The sequence below is a fragment of the Miscanthus floridulus genome, chromosome 16, assembly GCF_019320115.1.
Source record: "Miscanthus floridulus cultivar M001 chromosome 16, ASM1932011v1, whole genome shotgun sequence".
Taxonomy (NCBI): Eukaryota; Viridiplantae; Streptophyta; class Magnoliopsida; order Poales; family Poaceae; genus Miscanthus; species Miscanthus floridulus.
In genome coordinates, this window is record NC_089595.1 from 32,050,193 (window position 1) to 32,066,060 (window position 15,868).

Below are 15,868 nucleotides of genomic sequence, written 5' to 3' on the forward strand. Positions count from 1 at the left end.
TGTTGAAAGAGACGGAGCGAGGTTACGGGGCAACACAGCAGGCAAAACGATGGACCCACGTTGGAATGTCGTACAAAAAATATCTACGCTTTGTTCTTTTTAGTTGCAGGAGACTTACGACAACTTTCGCTTGTTGGTCTCTTTTGCAAATATAAAATACAGAAATACCATAAAATCATAAAAAGTCATATCAACCTCGACAGTATGGGGCAACAAGCAACCTAAAAGGAGATGGGACAAAGAAGTGCATGCACTAGAGGGAAATAAATGGGAACGATGTTGCTAACCAACCAGAAAAATCTCATAGATGTATATATTAAAAAAAACTACGGTGGAGAAGCAAATTAATATTAAAAAAACATCTTGATCCCAACTTCGTCCACCTCCCTCGCTTCCCTCCTCGCGTTCCTTCTTCCGTTCGCCACCGACACGGCGACACCGCGTGCGCTCGCTCTCTATCTCCCTACCTCCCTCTCTGTCTGCGACGTCTGGGTGGGCTACCGCCGCCGCCGCCCTACCCCAGGTGGTGAGGCCTTTGCCTACCTCTTCGCCGGCGATGAGCACCCACCAGGTATTCCCACCCCTTTTCTCTTTCCTGTCTGCTGTGCGAAACCGAGTTCTCAATTTTTTTTAAAAAAATTGAGTTCTCAAACTCTAACCTAAAACTATTTGGCTATTTGATGCCTACTAAGTTCTAACTTTTTGCAAAAATTAGCCATGTGTCTCTTTACTAGATCCGCCCCTGGTTGAGATCTGATTATATCTGTCCTCTCAAACAAATAAGAAGTCATGGTATAATGGTGTGAACATTTTTCAGGTGGTTAGCGAGAATTATGCCAATCCCATTACATGCTTCTTCCATGTGCTATTCAAGGTAAACCGCTTGCCATCTCATGCATCTTACATTGTGTTTTACTGGAATTATGATATACTACTACGTTTTAACACTTATTACTAATTCTTATGTTTGCTCAAAGGCGGGGGCGCTGGCCTTCTACATCCTTTTCTCGCTCTTTGTGAAGAGCTTCGTCGTCATCTTTGTGATCACGGTGCTCCTCGCAGCGCTCGACTTCTGGGTGGTCAAGAACGTCAGTGGCAGGATATTAGTTGGGCTGCGGTGGTGGAATGAGATTGACGACGAAGGAAACAGTGTGTGGAAGTTTGAGTGCCTTGATGGGGAGGTCCGTGCCTGCTTTGCTTGTGATGTTAATCCTACTGTTTTTTGTGTGAAATTGTTGCATGTTGTAACTTGAGTGTTCCGTGCAGTCTCTCGCTCGGATGAACAAGAAGGATTCGTGGCTGTTCTGGTGGACTCTTTACTTGACTGTGAGTGATGTTATCTGTTAGAAAAGAATGTCATGGTGATATGGTTAGAGGCCAAGATTGAACAATTTAGAGGAGGGTGCTCTTGCCTTGTGGTTGCATAGACATGTGCACAATGGTGCATATATGGTGAAAATTTAGACCTAATTATTGTTTAAACATTTTTAGGGGGTGCAAACTTCAATGTAGTTTTGCCCCCTGGTGATGGTGTACACAATAGCTATTTGTTAGATAGGCGTCATGGTGTCCGAGATTACTCATTAGAAACTGCTGTTTGTGATCATCTTTTTATGAACCAATAAGTTACGAATTACTGAATTAGGAGCGGGGAAGGCTATAATCCTTATGTGTTTATGCTACATGTACAAATGTACCTGGCTGTTTCATTTTTCATTTTCCCTTGTTCCTTAGCTGTTCATGTCCATTATCTACTTAGTTGTGTTTAAGATGGTCCTATTTCCCAATGGGTTTCATAAAATTACATGATTTAATTGGACAAAGGTTAACAAATGCACCTAACTCCAACTATGGTTTAATATCCATTGGGCATAAGTCTTGTTAACAACTTAATATAGGTGCAACATTTTATGGTTGATGGTCAAGTATGTGGAGACTGTATTGTTCTCTACTTCTCATCAATTTATTGATTTATTCTTTCACATTTTTCTTGGGCTAAACACTTGAAACTTGGTAAGTGGTACATCTTGCATGAATAAAAAAAATACTTGTAGTAGATTCTAGCTTATCACTTAAAGCACAGTCTCTGCGTCTCACAGCTTTTCCTGAGACGGAAAAAAACGGCCTCTTCTTTCTTTTCTTTCTTTTTTTTTTGCGATTTTTGACTGTTCCTGGTTCCAATATGCCATCATATGCACTTAGTTAGGGTTTTTGTGATAGTATCTTTACCTTTACAAAAGCTGGCTGATCCGTCTGTTCTCTTGAGAAGATGAAGTCTTAAGGCTTAACATTGTAACTGAGACCAGAGAAGGGTCTTACATTTATACTTGAGGGTGATCCATTAAAGGTTTTTTATTGTCTGTTCTGTGTTACTGACCAATAGATAGTTTTTCTAGATACATTGCTTTCACTATACATCTGGACAGTGTATATCTAAGTGCATAACAAAAGCCATGAATCTAGAAAAGCCAAAACGTCTTATAATTTGAGACGGAGGGAGTAACTGATGTGTTTTAGAATATATATAAGCAAAACAAATCTCTCCATGTTTCAGGCTGCTGCATGGATCGTTCTTGGTATATTTTCACTCATCAGGCTTGAGGCTGATTACCTTCTTGTTGTTGGAGTTTGCTTGAGTCTAAGCATTGCAAACATTGTTGGCTTCACCAAGTGCAACAAAGGTGAAGATATATTGCCCGAGTTATTTTGCTCTGAACTGATTGGCCTCTCATAAACTGTTGACTGAATCAGATAGACGGTTTCCTATCAAAACTAAGCAAATAATAGTTCTAAAGCTAATAATTTTCAAGTTTGCATGGTTTCATTATGTTCAATAATGTGCAAGCCATTCAGCTTCTTGGTTTGCTGTCCAGCACTAGAGTTTGGTATGTTACAGGAAAAAAATTCATCAGCTATATGCTTGTTCTAGGTTTTTTTTTTAACCTTCACTATACCTATATTGTTTTCTACACAGTATTCTGCTGCTATTTCTAATAAAAATATTTTTATTTGAGTCCTGCCTATTCATGTCATATGGGTCTCTGTTGGAGACTTGGAGTGGAGATAGAACTTTTACCTTGAAAGCTTTCCACAACTCTGTACACAACCTGAGTTTTACCAAGTAAATCTAACATATGGCATTGCCATTATTGTGTAACAGATGCCAAGAAGAACATCCAGACTTTCGCTCAAAATGCACTCGCTTCCCGTGTCACATCGTCGCTGCAGTCAGCATTTGGAGTCATCTGAGGCCCCACATGGAGGCCCTGATTTTAGTATATTACTCACAGCGGTATACAATTTGTCAAAAGGATGAGTTTGCATTCTATGTTACTGGCTTTCCTCTGATTGCAAGGATGTAACTCTACCAGCGTATTGTACTGTCCCGTTATCATACCTTTATTTTTTTACACCCCCCCCCCCCCCCCCCCCCCCCCCCCCCCTCCCAATACAACAAATAGGTCGATTTTGATGTGAGTACCACAATCCTTCGGTTTAATTTTCTTGGATGATTTCTCCATGAAACATACACTTGTCTCCTGCACTGAGGAACATTCTCTGCATGACTGCAGTAAACATTCACTTATCTGAATCTGATAACCAATGCAGAAATGATTTGTTGCTTAAACTTGTTCGGTATAATATATGTAGCTATGATTTTTTTTCCTCATCTACTAATACAGAGGAGGGAAAAGCAATACTCCGTATAGTACAAGCCCACTAGATTGATAGACCCAAGACGGCTAGACGCCAACGAAGATAGTAGTGATGAGAGGCCTAACTACTGGTCTGTACTGAAGATAGTGATGAGTGGCCAAACATTTCATTGCTTTCTAGTACTATTTTCAAATTAGAAGGAGATGGCGAAACACATCATATTTCCTTTTGGAGCTTGTAATAACTATCATAAATAGTCTATATACGTACACCTCAAGGTACAAAATCTTTGTACTCTGCACCACAAAATCCAAAAAAAGACACCAAATTAACTTAAGCTTGCAATTGCAACTGATCATTCCCATTGCTACTTTGCCTTCTGTAGTTCTGTGTAGTGTGTACAAGGAGTCAATCGACGTCAAGAAACAGCCTGATGCAACATCTCCTCCCTCCAACCACGACAGCCTTCATCGTCTTCTGTTCATCACCATTACCCATCTTCCATTGACGTGGATCCAAAGGTCACGACTCGATCAATGATCCAATCCGCATCAAGAGTCTGACGCTTTCCTGGATCCGCCATGGATCAAGCTCGCCAGCTTCACCCTGGGCTTGGAGTACTCCCCGCTCATGGCAAGCTTGGCAGCAAGGCCACTGCCGAAATCCGTGAAGTGCACGCCGTCCCAGCTGACCACCTTCGCCTCCGGCGGGCACAGGTCGCCGCAGCCGGGCTTTCCCTGCTCCATGTTGTACGGTGGACCGCCGTTGCCACAGCACACCATGAACGGCCACTCGATCCCTGAAGAAGAACAGCTAGAGCATAAGCCAAAATGAAATGGCTTTTCTGAATGCCTGAATCTTCAGAATTTTCTGATTCTGAAGGAAGAGGATTTGCTGTTCATCTCGTACCGTATTTGGTGTGGTTGGCGACGAAGTCGTACTTGATAGCGAACATGTCGGTGTAGACGACGGTGGCGCCCTTGAGGTGGAACCGGAGGTCGTCGCAGAGCTGGCTGAGCTTCCTGTTGTACGCCTTGGCAGCCCTGTTGACGCCGGCGAGGCAGCCGTGCTTGTCCTTCTCGCCCTTATTCTCCTGCACCACCAGCGCCGGCAGGCACCCCAGGGCGCCGGTGCCGTGGATCCAGAACTTCCTCGCTCCATTGTCATACAGAATCTGTGAATTTTGCCAAGAGAACAGAGATATGCTTCTTTGTCAGTCAGTGTATGTATGCTGGACGGGATTTTTCAGAGTGGTATGTTGGGTACTCACCGAGATGGCTTGTCTGACCTCGCCAACGATCTCTGTGATCTTCTTGTCCCACTGATCGGACGGTGCGTGCGCCACACCAACCATGTCGTTGTGGCCGATGTCCATCATGTACAGAGCATTCTCAAACCCCTCCTTGCTCACCGGGCCTTTCAGTCCTGATGGAAACACATTCAGGTTCAGAATTCAGTATTCAGCATTTCAGGTATTTTATCATCATCCAGATGAGAGTATGAATGAGATGGCAACAAACCTCGTTCAAACATCTCAAGGGATCTGTGCCTGAAGTAGACGAACTGGTCGACCTGGACGTTCAGGGAGTAGTCAGAGGCGCCGTGGGTCACCGTCGAGCCCGCCATGGCGAAGTTGACGCCGTTGCTGTAGTCTGAACCAATTCCCTTGAGGTATGGATTCAGCTCATGCGTGCCCAGACTCTCACCTGAAAATTTGAGGTGACCCTACTAAGCCATGAGTGAAAAAACAAGAAACCATTAACAAATTTAAGCTTTGGATAGCACGGTAAGTGCAGATTTGCTATGTGTTACTAATCCTCTGTCACAGTAGCATTTCAGATTGGTGTGTCATTGCTACATTTCAGATCATGAACAGAAGAGATAATGCACAAGTACCCCCACCACGTGCATGCGTCTCAGATCTCAACCATATATGCAGATGCAATGTTTGTACTTGATAAGACCAGTTGAAGATTAAAGCTTTCATGACCACAAACTGAAAGTGCAGATGCAGCTTGTCCGGATGAAGCATCCGTGGACCATGACACAAATGCCTTTTTGTTCTCCCAATTTACACTTATTACTGAGGCAAATATACATTATACCCAAAAAAGATCACAAAAAAAGAAAGAACTACTACTACTTTGCCGTCACGTAAACACACACGTTCATTTAAACAAGAGTATCATTGAGGGGATCAGCATGTGCACTCGGATAAGATAAATGTGATGCAATGTGACAAGCATGAACTTCCACATGGGTAATATACCATATATGTGGCAGGATCATGGCATGCATATTGCGTATTTTGTAATTAAAGATGCAAGTTTAAAAAAAATAGTCAACGACTTTGTTTGCTGTCAGCGAGTAGGAAGACTTCTTAAATTATTTTCAACAACCAAAACTTGTCTAAATTTTAGAAGAAGAAAAAAAAAACGCAACGATTTGAAGAATTGTACCTTTTCTTATGACAACAAGGTAGCAATACAAACATGTAAATAAGCTGGCAAAAATGATCCATTCCAGTTCCAGTCTAGATAAGCACAGTTTGACGATGCAGCTGAATGATGCTCTGCACCCTGAACTCCTAATATTTTGTACAAGCACTAACTAACGTTGACAGAGCCAGACAAATAAAGAAACCATGTGACTGGTAGGTTTACAGCTCCATCTGCCATCGCCAATGCCACGGCACTAGTTGCAGTGTTTCCGGTGATGTTAGCTGTTGACTCAACAACTTGCTAATCGGACAAAATAGGAGTAAGAAACAACTGATAAGCCAGCAGTATAACAATCACCTTGATTACCACCCCATCTGTACTCACACTATCCTTTTGTTTTGGTTAGATCTAGTCTAATCTCTTTACCCCATATCGAGCTATAACCTAAGGACATTTTTATTGATGATAACACAAGGATGTTTGGTACTCCGGTCCATGCCAATGCAAGGAGAAGAAGAAAAAGATATGTCGAATTTACCAAGACACACTTTGTGTGAAGAAGGAAGCATCAAACACAAGATGGTCGTCCAACAACCTTTGTCTGGTCTGCACACAGAAAGAGGCAGGCAGGAAAGCACAAGAACCAGTCTCGCAAATGGACCAAGTTTGCTGAGACAATCAAGGGCAGATTTTCACTCTCAACCCTGCAGATAACCTAATTCGACATTCCAGCCAGCCAAAGGTTTTCCATCTCTCTCAAGTCTCAACTGACTGGAGAAAGGACCAAAGAGGGTGATTGGGCACATCACCACATGACTACATGAGGCCTCTGCTTCAACCACCGAATAGCACCAATTTTTAATCCCCCTCTTCCACATCGGCGGCAACATGGGTTTCATTGACCTCTCCCAACTTGTTAGCCACCACGATCCACCAGGATCCACCAACCATCTTCTAGCTGTAACTCTCCTTAGCCCGATTGATTGACCTGGTAAAATCGAGAGCGTATAGAACAGAGGAATTTAACATAAACCTATGATTCATATCGGATTGAGGAATTCACTGCTCAATTAGGGATGCTAGTTGCCAGCGTTTCCAAAATCCAAATCGCACCAAGCAGCCAGCCAGCCACCTAACAGTTTATCTGGTTTTCGTGTGCAATTATGTCCTCGGAAGCGCAGCGAAATGATTTTATTAATTTTACCAAACGGCAGAAGAAGCGGTGAATTAATGGTGAGTTTAATCAATGGAAGTATGGGGTGGAACTCACAGATGAAGTCAATGATGACGCGGCCGTCGGAGAGCCGGCCCGTGGGGTGGTGGAAGTAGGTGCGGCCCTCGGGCGGCATGATCCGTATCCCGCCGGCCGCCGCCACGCCGCCGGTGTCGGAGTTGGAGTCGCCGAAGTTGAACAGCACCAGCGGCGGCCGCCGCGCCTGCTCCTTCTCCTTCCGTGCCACCGGCGGTGATGCCGCGGCCAGACCGCCGGCAGCGGCGCCGCTGCTGGCGGTGCTGCTGCTGCTGCCGGGGGCGGCGGCCGCCACGGAGGAGCCGAGGTTGTGGCGGACGGCCACCATGGCCGCCGGCGACATGAAGGACAGCGACAGCACCATCACGGCCACCACCACCGCCGCCAGCACGCAGAAGTACTGCAGCGGCATGCTGATCACCTTCCCCCCGCCGCCGCCGCTGCTGTTGGCGCCGTTGCCGTTGGTGGCGCCTGCCATGGCGCGGTCGTCGTCGATCTCCACGCTCAGAGTCAGAGGCCTCGCTTTCAGCCTCCTTGATGGATGGATGATATTGTCTCTCTATAGCTGTAGCTAGTCCCAAGATTCAACAACTGTGAGAGAGCATACATACGTGTTCACATTATATGCTTTGCAAGATTCCAAATTTCGTCTTGCACTCTTTTTTTATTAGTAATAATATAAGTAATTTTGAACTAGCTAGAGACGTGGTCGTGTTTAAGGGTACATCAGTAATTACATGTTAGAGGTTGGTGGTCATCGTACTTAATTAATGCTAGTTAGATATGGATATGGCCATGGCAGGCAGAAATGGAGGTGACTGGTTAAGTTGAGTTTAAATTAATCTAGAGCTGGCCTGTCAGAATGTGGAATTTATAAGATTTCCACAGAAAAAAAAACAATTTCAATCTCACAAGTTTCTGTAAAAATTTATCGTGTAGCAAAGATTTTTATAAAGTCCTGAACAAGGGAGAAGTCACATGATCCAACTCGAGAAAATGCTATGACAAATTCACTTTTTTTTTTTGAAAATGATTGACTGTGGCTCATTGCTACAATGACACCAACGCAAGACTAATTAATTGTATTCTGTGGAAATAAGATAATTGTTGTTCAGGTCGTGTGCAAGCAAAATTATTGGACGAGGGCTAGGGGTGATGGTTGAGTGTTGACGAAGCCGGAGTGACGGCGGCAGGGATTGGATGTACACTTAAGACTTGGTCAAAGGAAGTGTGACAGGGTGGCCATGTCATCCGCTATTAGTTTTCTTAATTAACCATATGTATACATGTACCCCGTCACACATACATGGACGGGACCATATGGGCTTATTTATAATCAATGTGCTGAATTATATAAAAGATTTGCATTCCAGTTTTTCTTTATGGTCCAAATTTCTAGTGATGTTTTTTTGGCCATTTGTTTGTTGTTTCCAGGTAGCTAGAGCATGATTGGTCCCCTTCCCTCATAAAATGCATAAATGTATTTTTAATAAACGCAGGAATTTAAAATGAGAGAAACTGCCCAGTCTAGACTTCATCTGCTTTTAATATATCGGCAGCTTTCCTAACTCAAAAAAAAATTTTTTAGAGAAACTCACGATAGAAGAAACAAGTTTCCACTGTCGTGGGTCTATTGTGTGAAGCAGTATACCAACCAAATTGCACGAGCGTACTGCATCACATCATCTGTGCTGTGATAGGCACACGCATGGCAGCGACTGGTGTATTATGGCTTGTGAGACCAGAACTAGTAGCTGTTAAGGTTGAACAGGCTTACAATCTTCATGCCATCTTATCTCTGACTGACCATGTCCTGCTGCTCTGTGAATATCATGTTGTTCTACTCAGATTCCAGCCAACAGCCAAGCAGTAACCGGCCTGTTCGCTGGTTGGTTTCTGGGCTGGTTTAGGCTGGCTGGTGCTGGTTTATTGTGAGAGAAAAACACTGTTGGCTGGCTGGTTTGGGCTGGCTGAAACCAACAAACGAACAGGCTGAACAAGTCCAATTTACCCTTCATGCAGGAGCGCCGCAAATGTGTTTAATTTGACACCGTCAGCTGAGGGAGGGCTTTCTATAATTTACCACTGCAAATTCTGTAATCTGCCGTGCCACTATGAGAACTAGTAATAAAGTTCACCAAGAAGTCATGCCATTAGAAAAAGCTTGATGATTTGTGTGTTTTGTACCTTGGTAAGGTTGCAATTTGTTTGTTCAGGATTCCTCAAAAAAATTGTTTGTACAGGACCTAGAGCCCACTTGACTTTATTCAATTTTCTTCTGACCATGGAAACGTGGCCAGACATGGCCAGGCCTGGTCTCAGTTTATGGCTCTTTCAGCTGCCATTATAAGCTGACTTATCAGATATGGTATACTATTTTTTCTCTTCCAATAAATCATCCATACAAATCAGCATAAGCGGCTTATACATCAGCCGAACAAAGCCTAATACTCCCAAAACTACGAACACACCCTCACGCTTGGACGCACATATCCTCCTCCATGTTTGGTCAGTATTACACCTAGTAATTGCAAGTCTTCATCATGGTTTTCCTGTTCATTATTAGCCCAATCCTCCTAAGAACTTTAGGGCTGTTATGATTTTTTTTTTCACAATGTTTAGCCAACAAGGGTCCCACTCAAGATAAATAATTCCTCGTATCTATAATGTTGTTTATCTATGGGCAGAGAGAGAGAGAGGAGGAGGAGAAGAAGAAGAAAAAATATTTTTTATTTCTCTTTGGATTGTCTATAAGCTCATGGTATCTTTTACTAGAGACTATTCTATGGACTAGTGTTATAATGTTTAGGTTATTGACGAAGACTATTTTAATCCCCATGAACCGCTTTCGAACAATATTATAGTTGTGCTTTGGTTCTGTAGCTTCGGTACTCTCTGTTTTTTCCTGCCCCTTTCTGTTTTGCCCTTTTTAGGGCCACAATTGCAACAGTTTTTTTTTTTTTTGAGAATCACACTTACAAGAGTTAGTTGGAGGGCTCGGTGAAGATTTTTTTTTTTTTTTTGAGAGAGAGGAAGGCGGAAGAAGATAGGATGAAACTCGGGCAACGAACCGTTATGGGCTTCATTGGGCCGATAATTTTTTCCTTAACGGGCCAGAGTCTTCATACTTGAGCCCGAGTCGACCACGGGAGGCACTGGGCACTTGTGTCGCTGGGCTGTCGGTCCGTCCGAGGCGCCGACCGCCGTCTCTCTCCTCCTCCGTCCTTTCTTCTGCGCCTCCTCCGTCCTCCCGCGCCGCCGCACCCACTCCAAGCACGCCAGCCGCGCGACGCACTTCGTCGTCCGTGTCTTTTCCTCCCCGCCTCCTCTTCTCCTCTCTGACAGTATTGGATTGACGCGCAGTGCCAGTGCATCGACATCGTCCATCTGGACCGGTAAGGAGGAAGCCTAGCTTCATGTTTGCTGGATATTTTCAGTTCTTTTTATTTTCTTAATTGATGAAGTACGATCTATGCTTGCTCTAGCACAAGTTACAACTGCCGTAGTGTCAGAACTCAGAAAAGTCCATATTCTACGAACTTCAGCGCGTGCTTTGTCGGTCTAAGCTAAGCTAGCTAGGTTCCATCGCCTGACGCCTTGCATATGCTCGATGAAATGCCCAGCCAGTGCCTTGTCTTGATTGGGCACTAATGTATCTTCCTTCCATGATCGTTACACCAATGGATTAGTGACACAGATGGAAAATATAGCACATGATTGTAGTAGCATACTTTCTTTCAAAATGATTGTAGTAGCATGAGACAATCTGATCACAATTCTGTAGCCTTGACGGTGTTCTTACGCATTCATATTTATTGGTACTTTCATTTTAACCCATCTGCCCTAGTTGGGGCAATGTCTATGGCACTTCTTTTTCTAAGCGATTTCTTTTCGTTTGATGAAACAGTGATGCCCTGACTTCTCTTTCGAGGATTTAGAGTGCACGATGATATTCCGCTAGCGTTATGCTCTTCAACTCGCCAAAAGCAGCAAAGCGAATTGGAGTTCAGTTCCTGTCAGTTGCAAGTGCAGAATGCTTTGGTCGAGATGTCTCTCCGACGCACTTTGCATCCCTGTTAAAGGAATGCAGGTCTGTGAATACAGTCCGTCAAATTCACCAGAAGATAATTGCTTATGGCCTTCTTTCTTATCCAGCATCGTTGCTGTCAGTGTCACTCCCACCACTTCCATCGCATTCGTATGTATCGCCAAAATCTTTGGGTACCGGTGTTGTAGCCTCCTATCTTGCTTGTGGTGCTACAAGCGATGCTCTCTCGGTGTTGGAGCGCGTCACGCCATCACCAGCCGTGTGGTGGAATCTACTCGTAAGAGAACACATCAAGGAAGGCCGCCTTGACAGAGCAATTGGTGTATCTTGCCGCATGCTGCGTGCTGGAACTAAGCCAGACCATTTTACTCTGCCATATGCGCTGAAAGCATGCGGGGAGCTACCTTCATACCGTTGTGGTAGCACATTCCATGGACTCATATGTTGCAATGGGTTTGAGTCAAATGTCTTCGTATGCAATGCATTGGTGGCGATGTATTCCCGCTGTGGTTCTTTGGAGGATGCCAGTCTGGTGTTTGATGAGATAACGCGGAAGGGAATTGATGATGTTATCTCATGGAACTCAGTTGTTGCTGCCCATGTTAAGGGTAGTAATCCGCGGACTGCATTAGACCTGTTTTCAGAAATGACAACGATTGTTCACGAAAAAGCTACAAATGAAAGGTCAGATATCATTAGCATCGTCAACATTCTTCCCGCATGTGCATCTCTAAAGGCATTGCCTCAAACTGAAGAAATCCATGGCTATGCCATTCGGAATGGCACATTTCCAGATGCTTTTGTGTGCAATGCCCTGATTGATACCTATGCCAAGTGTGGGTCAATGAAGGATGCACTAAAGGTTTTCAATGCAATGGAATTCAAGGATGTCGTTTCTTGGAATGCAATGGTTACTGGATACACCCAAAGTGGGAACTTTGGGGCAGCCTTCGAGCTTTTCAAGAATATGCACAAGGAAAATATCCCGCTAGATGTCATAACATGGAGTGCTGTAATTGCAGGGTATGCTCAGAGGGGATGTGGCCAAGAGGCCCTTAATGCATTCCAGCAAATGATTCTTTATGGCTCAGAGCCAAATTCTGTCACTATCATCTCTCTATTGTCTGCTTGCGCTTCCTTGGGAGCATTGTCTCAGGGTATGGAAACTCATGCATACTCTCTGAAGAAGTGCCTTCTATCCTTGGATAATGATTTTGGTGGTGACGGTGATGGTGAGGATCTAATGGTGCACAATGCATTAATAGATATGTACTCAAAGTGCAGAAGCTTCAAAGCTGCACGCTCCATATTTGATTCCATACCTCGAAGGGAACGTAATGTGGTGACTTGGACCTGTCATGATTGGTGGGTATGCGCAATATGGAGACTCGAATGATGCCCTCAAGCTTTTCTCAGAGATGATTTCAAAACCATATGCAGTTGCCCCAAATGCTTATACAATTTCCTGCATTTTGATGGCCTGTGCACATTTGGCAGCTCTTCGTACTGGTAAGCAGATTCATGCTTATGTCACCCGCCACCATGAGTATGAAGCATCTGTGTACTTTGTGGCAAACTGCCTTATCGATATGTACTCAAAGTGTGGTGATGTCGATACTGCTAGAAATGTATTTGATAACATGCCTAAAAGGAATGAAGTATCTTGGACTTCAATGATGTCAGGGTATGGAATGCATGGTCGTGGTAAGGAGGCTTTGGACATATTTGACAAGATGCAAAAGGCAGGTTTTGTTCCTGATGATATTTCCTTCCTGGTTCTTCTTTACGCTTGTAGCCATTCTGGCATGGTGGATCAAGGTCTGGATTACTTTGATATCATGCGTACAGATTATGGTGTAGTTGCCAGTGCAGAGCATTATGCTTGTGTTATTGACTTGCTGGCTCGCTCTGGGCGATTAGATAAGGCATGGAAAACGATTCAGGAAATGGCCAATGGAGCCTAGTGCAGTTATCTGGGTTGCATTACTTAGTGCCTGCAGAGTTCATTCGAATGTGGAACTTGCTGAATATGCTCTGAACAAACTGGTCAGTATGAAAGCAGAGAATGATGGATCCTACACGCTTATCTCCAACATATATGCTACTGCAAGGCGGTGGAAAGATGTAGCAAGAATCAGACAACTGATGAAAAAATCAGGGATTAAGAAGAGGCCAGGATGCAGCTGGGTCCAAGGTAAGAAGGGCACTGCATCTTTCTTTGTTGGAGATCGATCACACCCTCTCTCTCCAGAGATATATTCTCTTTTAGAGAGACTAATTGGTCGCATCAAGGTTATGGGTTATGTCCCCGAGATAAACTTTGCACTGCACGATGTTGATGACGAGGAGAAAAATAATCTTCTCACTGAACACAGTGAGAAGCTTGCTCTCGCATATGGGCTCCTCACAACTTCCCCTGGTTGTCCCATACGGATCACAAAGAACCTTCGTGTTTGCGGTGATTGTCACAGTGCATTCACCTACATCTCCAAGATTGTCGACCATGAGATCATTGTACGAGATTCCAGTCGCTTCCATCATTTCAAGAATGGCTCTTGTTCCTGCGGTGGCTATTGGTGATATCTTGTTCCTGTGAAAGCAGCAGGTGCAGAAGAAATACTAATGTTTTCCGAGAGAAAGAAATACTAATGTGATCAGGATTTTTCTCAGTAGGACTAATATATTCATGACTTTATTACAATGATTCACACAGACTTCTGGTTACCATTATTTTTCTCACTTTGGTTATAGTTCTTCTGTCACATGCACCTGCACTGGTGTTTATGTTGTTTGCCTCTCTTTATTCATGTCCTTATGTCTTATGTTGTTTGCACCTACACAGTACGCTGCTGTTTGTTCTCCTGAATAAGCCCTGCTGTTTGAGTTGCCATTAGGGGTTGATTCTTCTCTGATTAAGTAGTGATACTTAATAACCTTGTATCAGATATTCGCAGTGCCTGTGTTATGATTTTCTAATGGCTTACTGTTTCTACAAAAATTGAGCTGATTTTCCCTTTGGAAATTTGAAGACTGTATCATCTTTGTTCTCTTTCTACATTTTTTTTGAATGCAATGTTCTCTTTCTACATTTAATATAGCTAACACCAGAACAGACCTTTGATCGATGGGCATGGTGGAAATTTGTATTTTTATTTCATCAAAATTGTTTGTTTCGACTATTCCTTCTCAAAGAAAAGGGTATTTTTAGCGGTTCAATGTAATCACCTCACAATTGTCCTGTGTGAGACTTGGAGTTGATTTAGTCCATTGGTAGGTTCACTCAAATCCTGAAATGCAATTTAATTAAGGTTTGCTTCTATCATTCGAAGCTGTGAAAGTTGATAATTTTTACTAAAGCAGCAATTTGTATAATTGCTAAACTTCTCTGCAAGGGTTGAAGCAGCTGGCCTTCCTAAGGTGATGCCCTTTGTTCCATATTCTTCTCTGCATTAATTTGTTGCGTACTAGTATGTCTGAAGGTGTTTTTTTTTCCAGATTTGCTTGACATCAGCTGATTGAGGATTTGTTGCACTGACAGTCAAATTTCTTAACCATTACCTTCCGGGTTCGAGTCGCGGTCTCCTCGCATTGCACAGGCGAGGGTAAGGCTTGCCACTAACACCCTTCCCCAGACCCCGCACAGACCGGGAGCTCTCTGCACTGGGTACACCCTTTATTCAATTTATAATCAAAAGCCTGGAATGATGGGCCACCCTTGTGTCTTGTAACATCTTTGGGCCCGTCTACTGGGTTTATCTTTTGTATCAGGTGTGTTGTGTATGCTATCAGGCTTGTTATTTTGTGAACCCATTTTGTTTAGGCTTGAGATTTCTCTCATCTCTCATACCTTTTCTTTTGTTATTCCACAGAAACAGAGGATAGGGACTCAGAGAGAGTAAGGGTGGGATGTGAAAACTGAGACACGTAGTGCACCTACTAGTGCACCATTGGGCGAGCATCTCTCCAGTGACTGCATCGTTTCCATGCAAATCACCGGTGAGTGAAGAGAACTCCGCTTCTATTGGCTGCCTGTTGTTTCCCTCGATTTGTTTTCGCGTTGACTCATCAAGCTCTCCCTGCCTGCCCTGCCAAAACAGCACCAGATTGCTGTGGGTTAGCTTGTTCTTTGTTTGAAATTTGTATGATTAAGGAACTAGTAAATCTTAGCCCGGGACAAAAAGGGAACTAGTAAACCATTTTTAGATTTTCCCAACAATATAAGCTTACCAATGGCATTAAAATCGATATGAGAAGACATGGTGTAACTCCACTGAAATGTGTGTGCTCCAATTGGTGCCTCAGCATTAATTTACATAGGAACCCAATAATTTTATCTCACTTGTCACTTTGAAGTATTAATTACTGTTTATACATATATTTGAATTCGTCTGGATTTGAGTTGCCGAGCAACCAGCAGAAGCTGCTCGCTCAATTTAGTGAACACACTACTGCACAGCTACTAACTTCTGATAT

General features: G+C 43.6%; 3 protein-coding genes across 3 annotated transcripts; 2 read left to right on the forward strand and 1 right to left on the reverse strand.

Annotated features, from left to right (window-relative positions):
• The first annotated feature begins 368 nt into the window (after positions 1 to 368).
• Positions 369 to 3,411, forward strand: LOC136514110 (Golgi apparatus membrane protein-like protein ECHIDNA). Its single transcript, XM_066508096.1, has 6 exons — positions 369 to 571; positions 818 to 874; positions 978 to 1,181; positions 1,267 to 1,326; positions 2,555 to 2,681; positions 3,161 to 3,411. The coding sequence occupies exons 1-6, from the start codon at positions 557 to 559 to the stop codon at positions 3,247 to 3,249; spliced, it is 552 nt and encodes a 183-aa protein (XP_066364193.1). The 5' UTR covers positions 369 to 556; the 3' UTR covers positions 3,250 to 3,411.
• A 467-nt stretch (positions 3,412 to 3,878) lies between these two features.
• Positions 3,879 to 7,936, reverse strand: LOC136511716 (GDSL esterase/lipase At1g09390-like). Its single transcript, XM_066505753.1, has 5 exons — positions 7,369 to 7,936; positions 5,178 to 5,363; positions 4,928 to 5,082; positions 4,567 to 4,831; positions 3,879 to 4,456 (listed from the first exon to the last, which is right to left on the reverse strand). The coding sequence occupies exons 1-5, from the start codon at positions 7,823 to 7,825 to the stop codon at positions 4,209 to 4,211; spliced, it is 1,311 nt and encodes a 436-aa protein (XP_066361850.1). The 5' UTR covers positions 7,826 to 7,936; the 3' UTR covers positions 3,879 to 4,208.
• Positions 7,937 to 10,527: 2,591 nt separating this feature from the next.
• On the forward strand, positions 10,528 to 14,271 carry LOC136513419 (pentatricopeptide repeat-containing protein At5g16860-like). The gene is given in 4 exon segments (XM_066507425.1): positions 10,528 to 10,742; positions 11,255 to 12,749; positions 12,751 to 13,344; positions 13,346 to 14,271. Coding segments are annotated over 3 exon segments (2,661 nt in total). The 5' UTR covers positions 10,528 to 10,742; positions 11,255 to 11,312; the 3' UTR covers positions 13,976 to 14,271.
• The last annotated feature ends 1,597 nt before the right edge of the window (positions 14,272 to 15,868 follow it).

What these genes read in the sequence shown, in the direction of transcription:
- LOC136514110 (XM_066508096.1), top strand. An exon ending in GGTGGACTCTTTACTTGACT is followed by an intron (nt 1,327 to 2,554) that starts GTGAGTGATGTT and finishes TCCATGTTTCAG; the next exon opens with GCTGCTGCATGGATCGTTCT. An exon ending in CTTCACCAAGTGCAACAAAG is followed by an intron (nt 2,682 to 3,160) that starts GTGAAGATATAT and finishes ATTGTGTAACAG; the next exon opens with ATGCCAAGAAGAACATCCAG.
- LOC136511716 (XM_066505753.1), bottom strand. Translation starts at nt 7,825, where the DNA reads ATGGCAGGCGCCACCAACGGCAACGGCGCCAACAGCAGCGGCGGCGGC. An exon ending in CGTCATCATTGACTTCATCT is followed by an intron (nt 5,364 to 7,368) that starts GTGAGTTCCACC and finishes TCAAATTTTCAG; the next exon opens with GTGAGAGTCTGGGCACGCAT. An exon ending in CGCCAACCACACCAAATACG is followed by an intron (nt 4,457 to 4,566) that starts GTACGAGATGAA and finishes GTTCTTCTTCAG; the next exon opens with GGATCGAGTGGCCGTTCATG.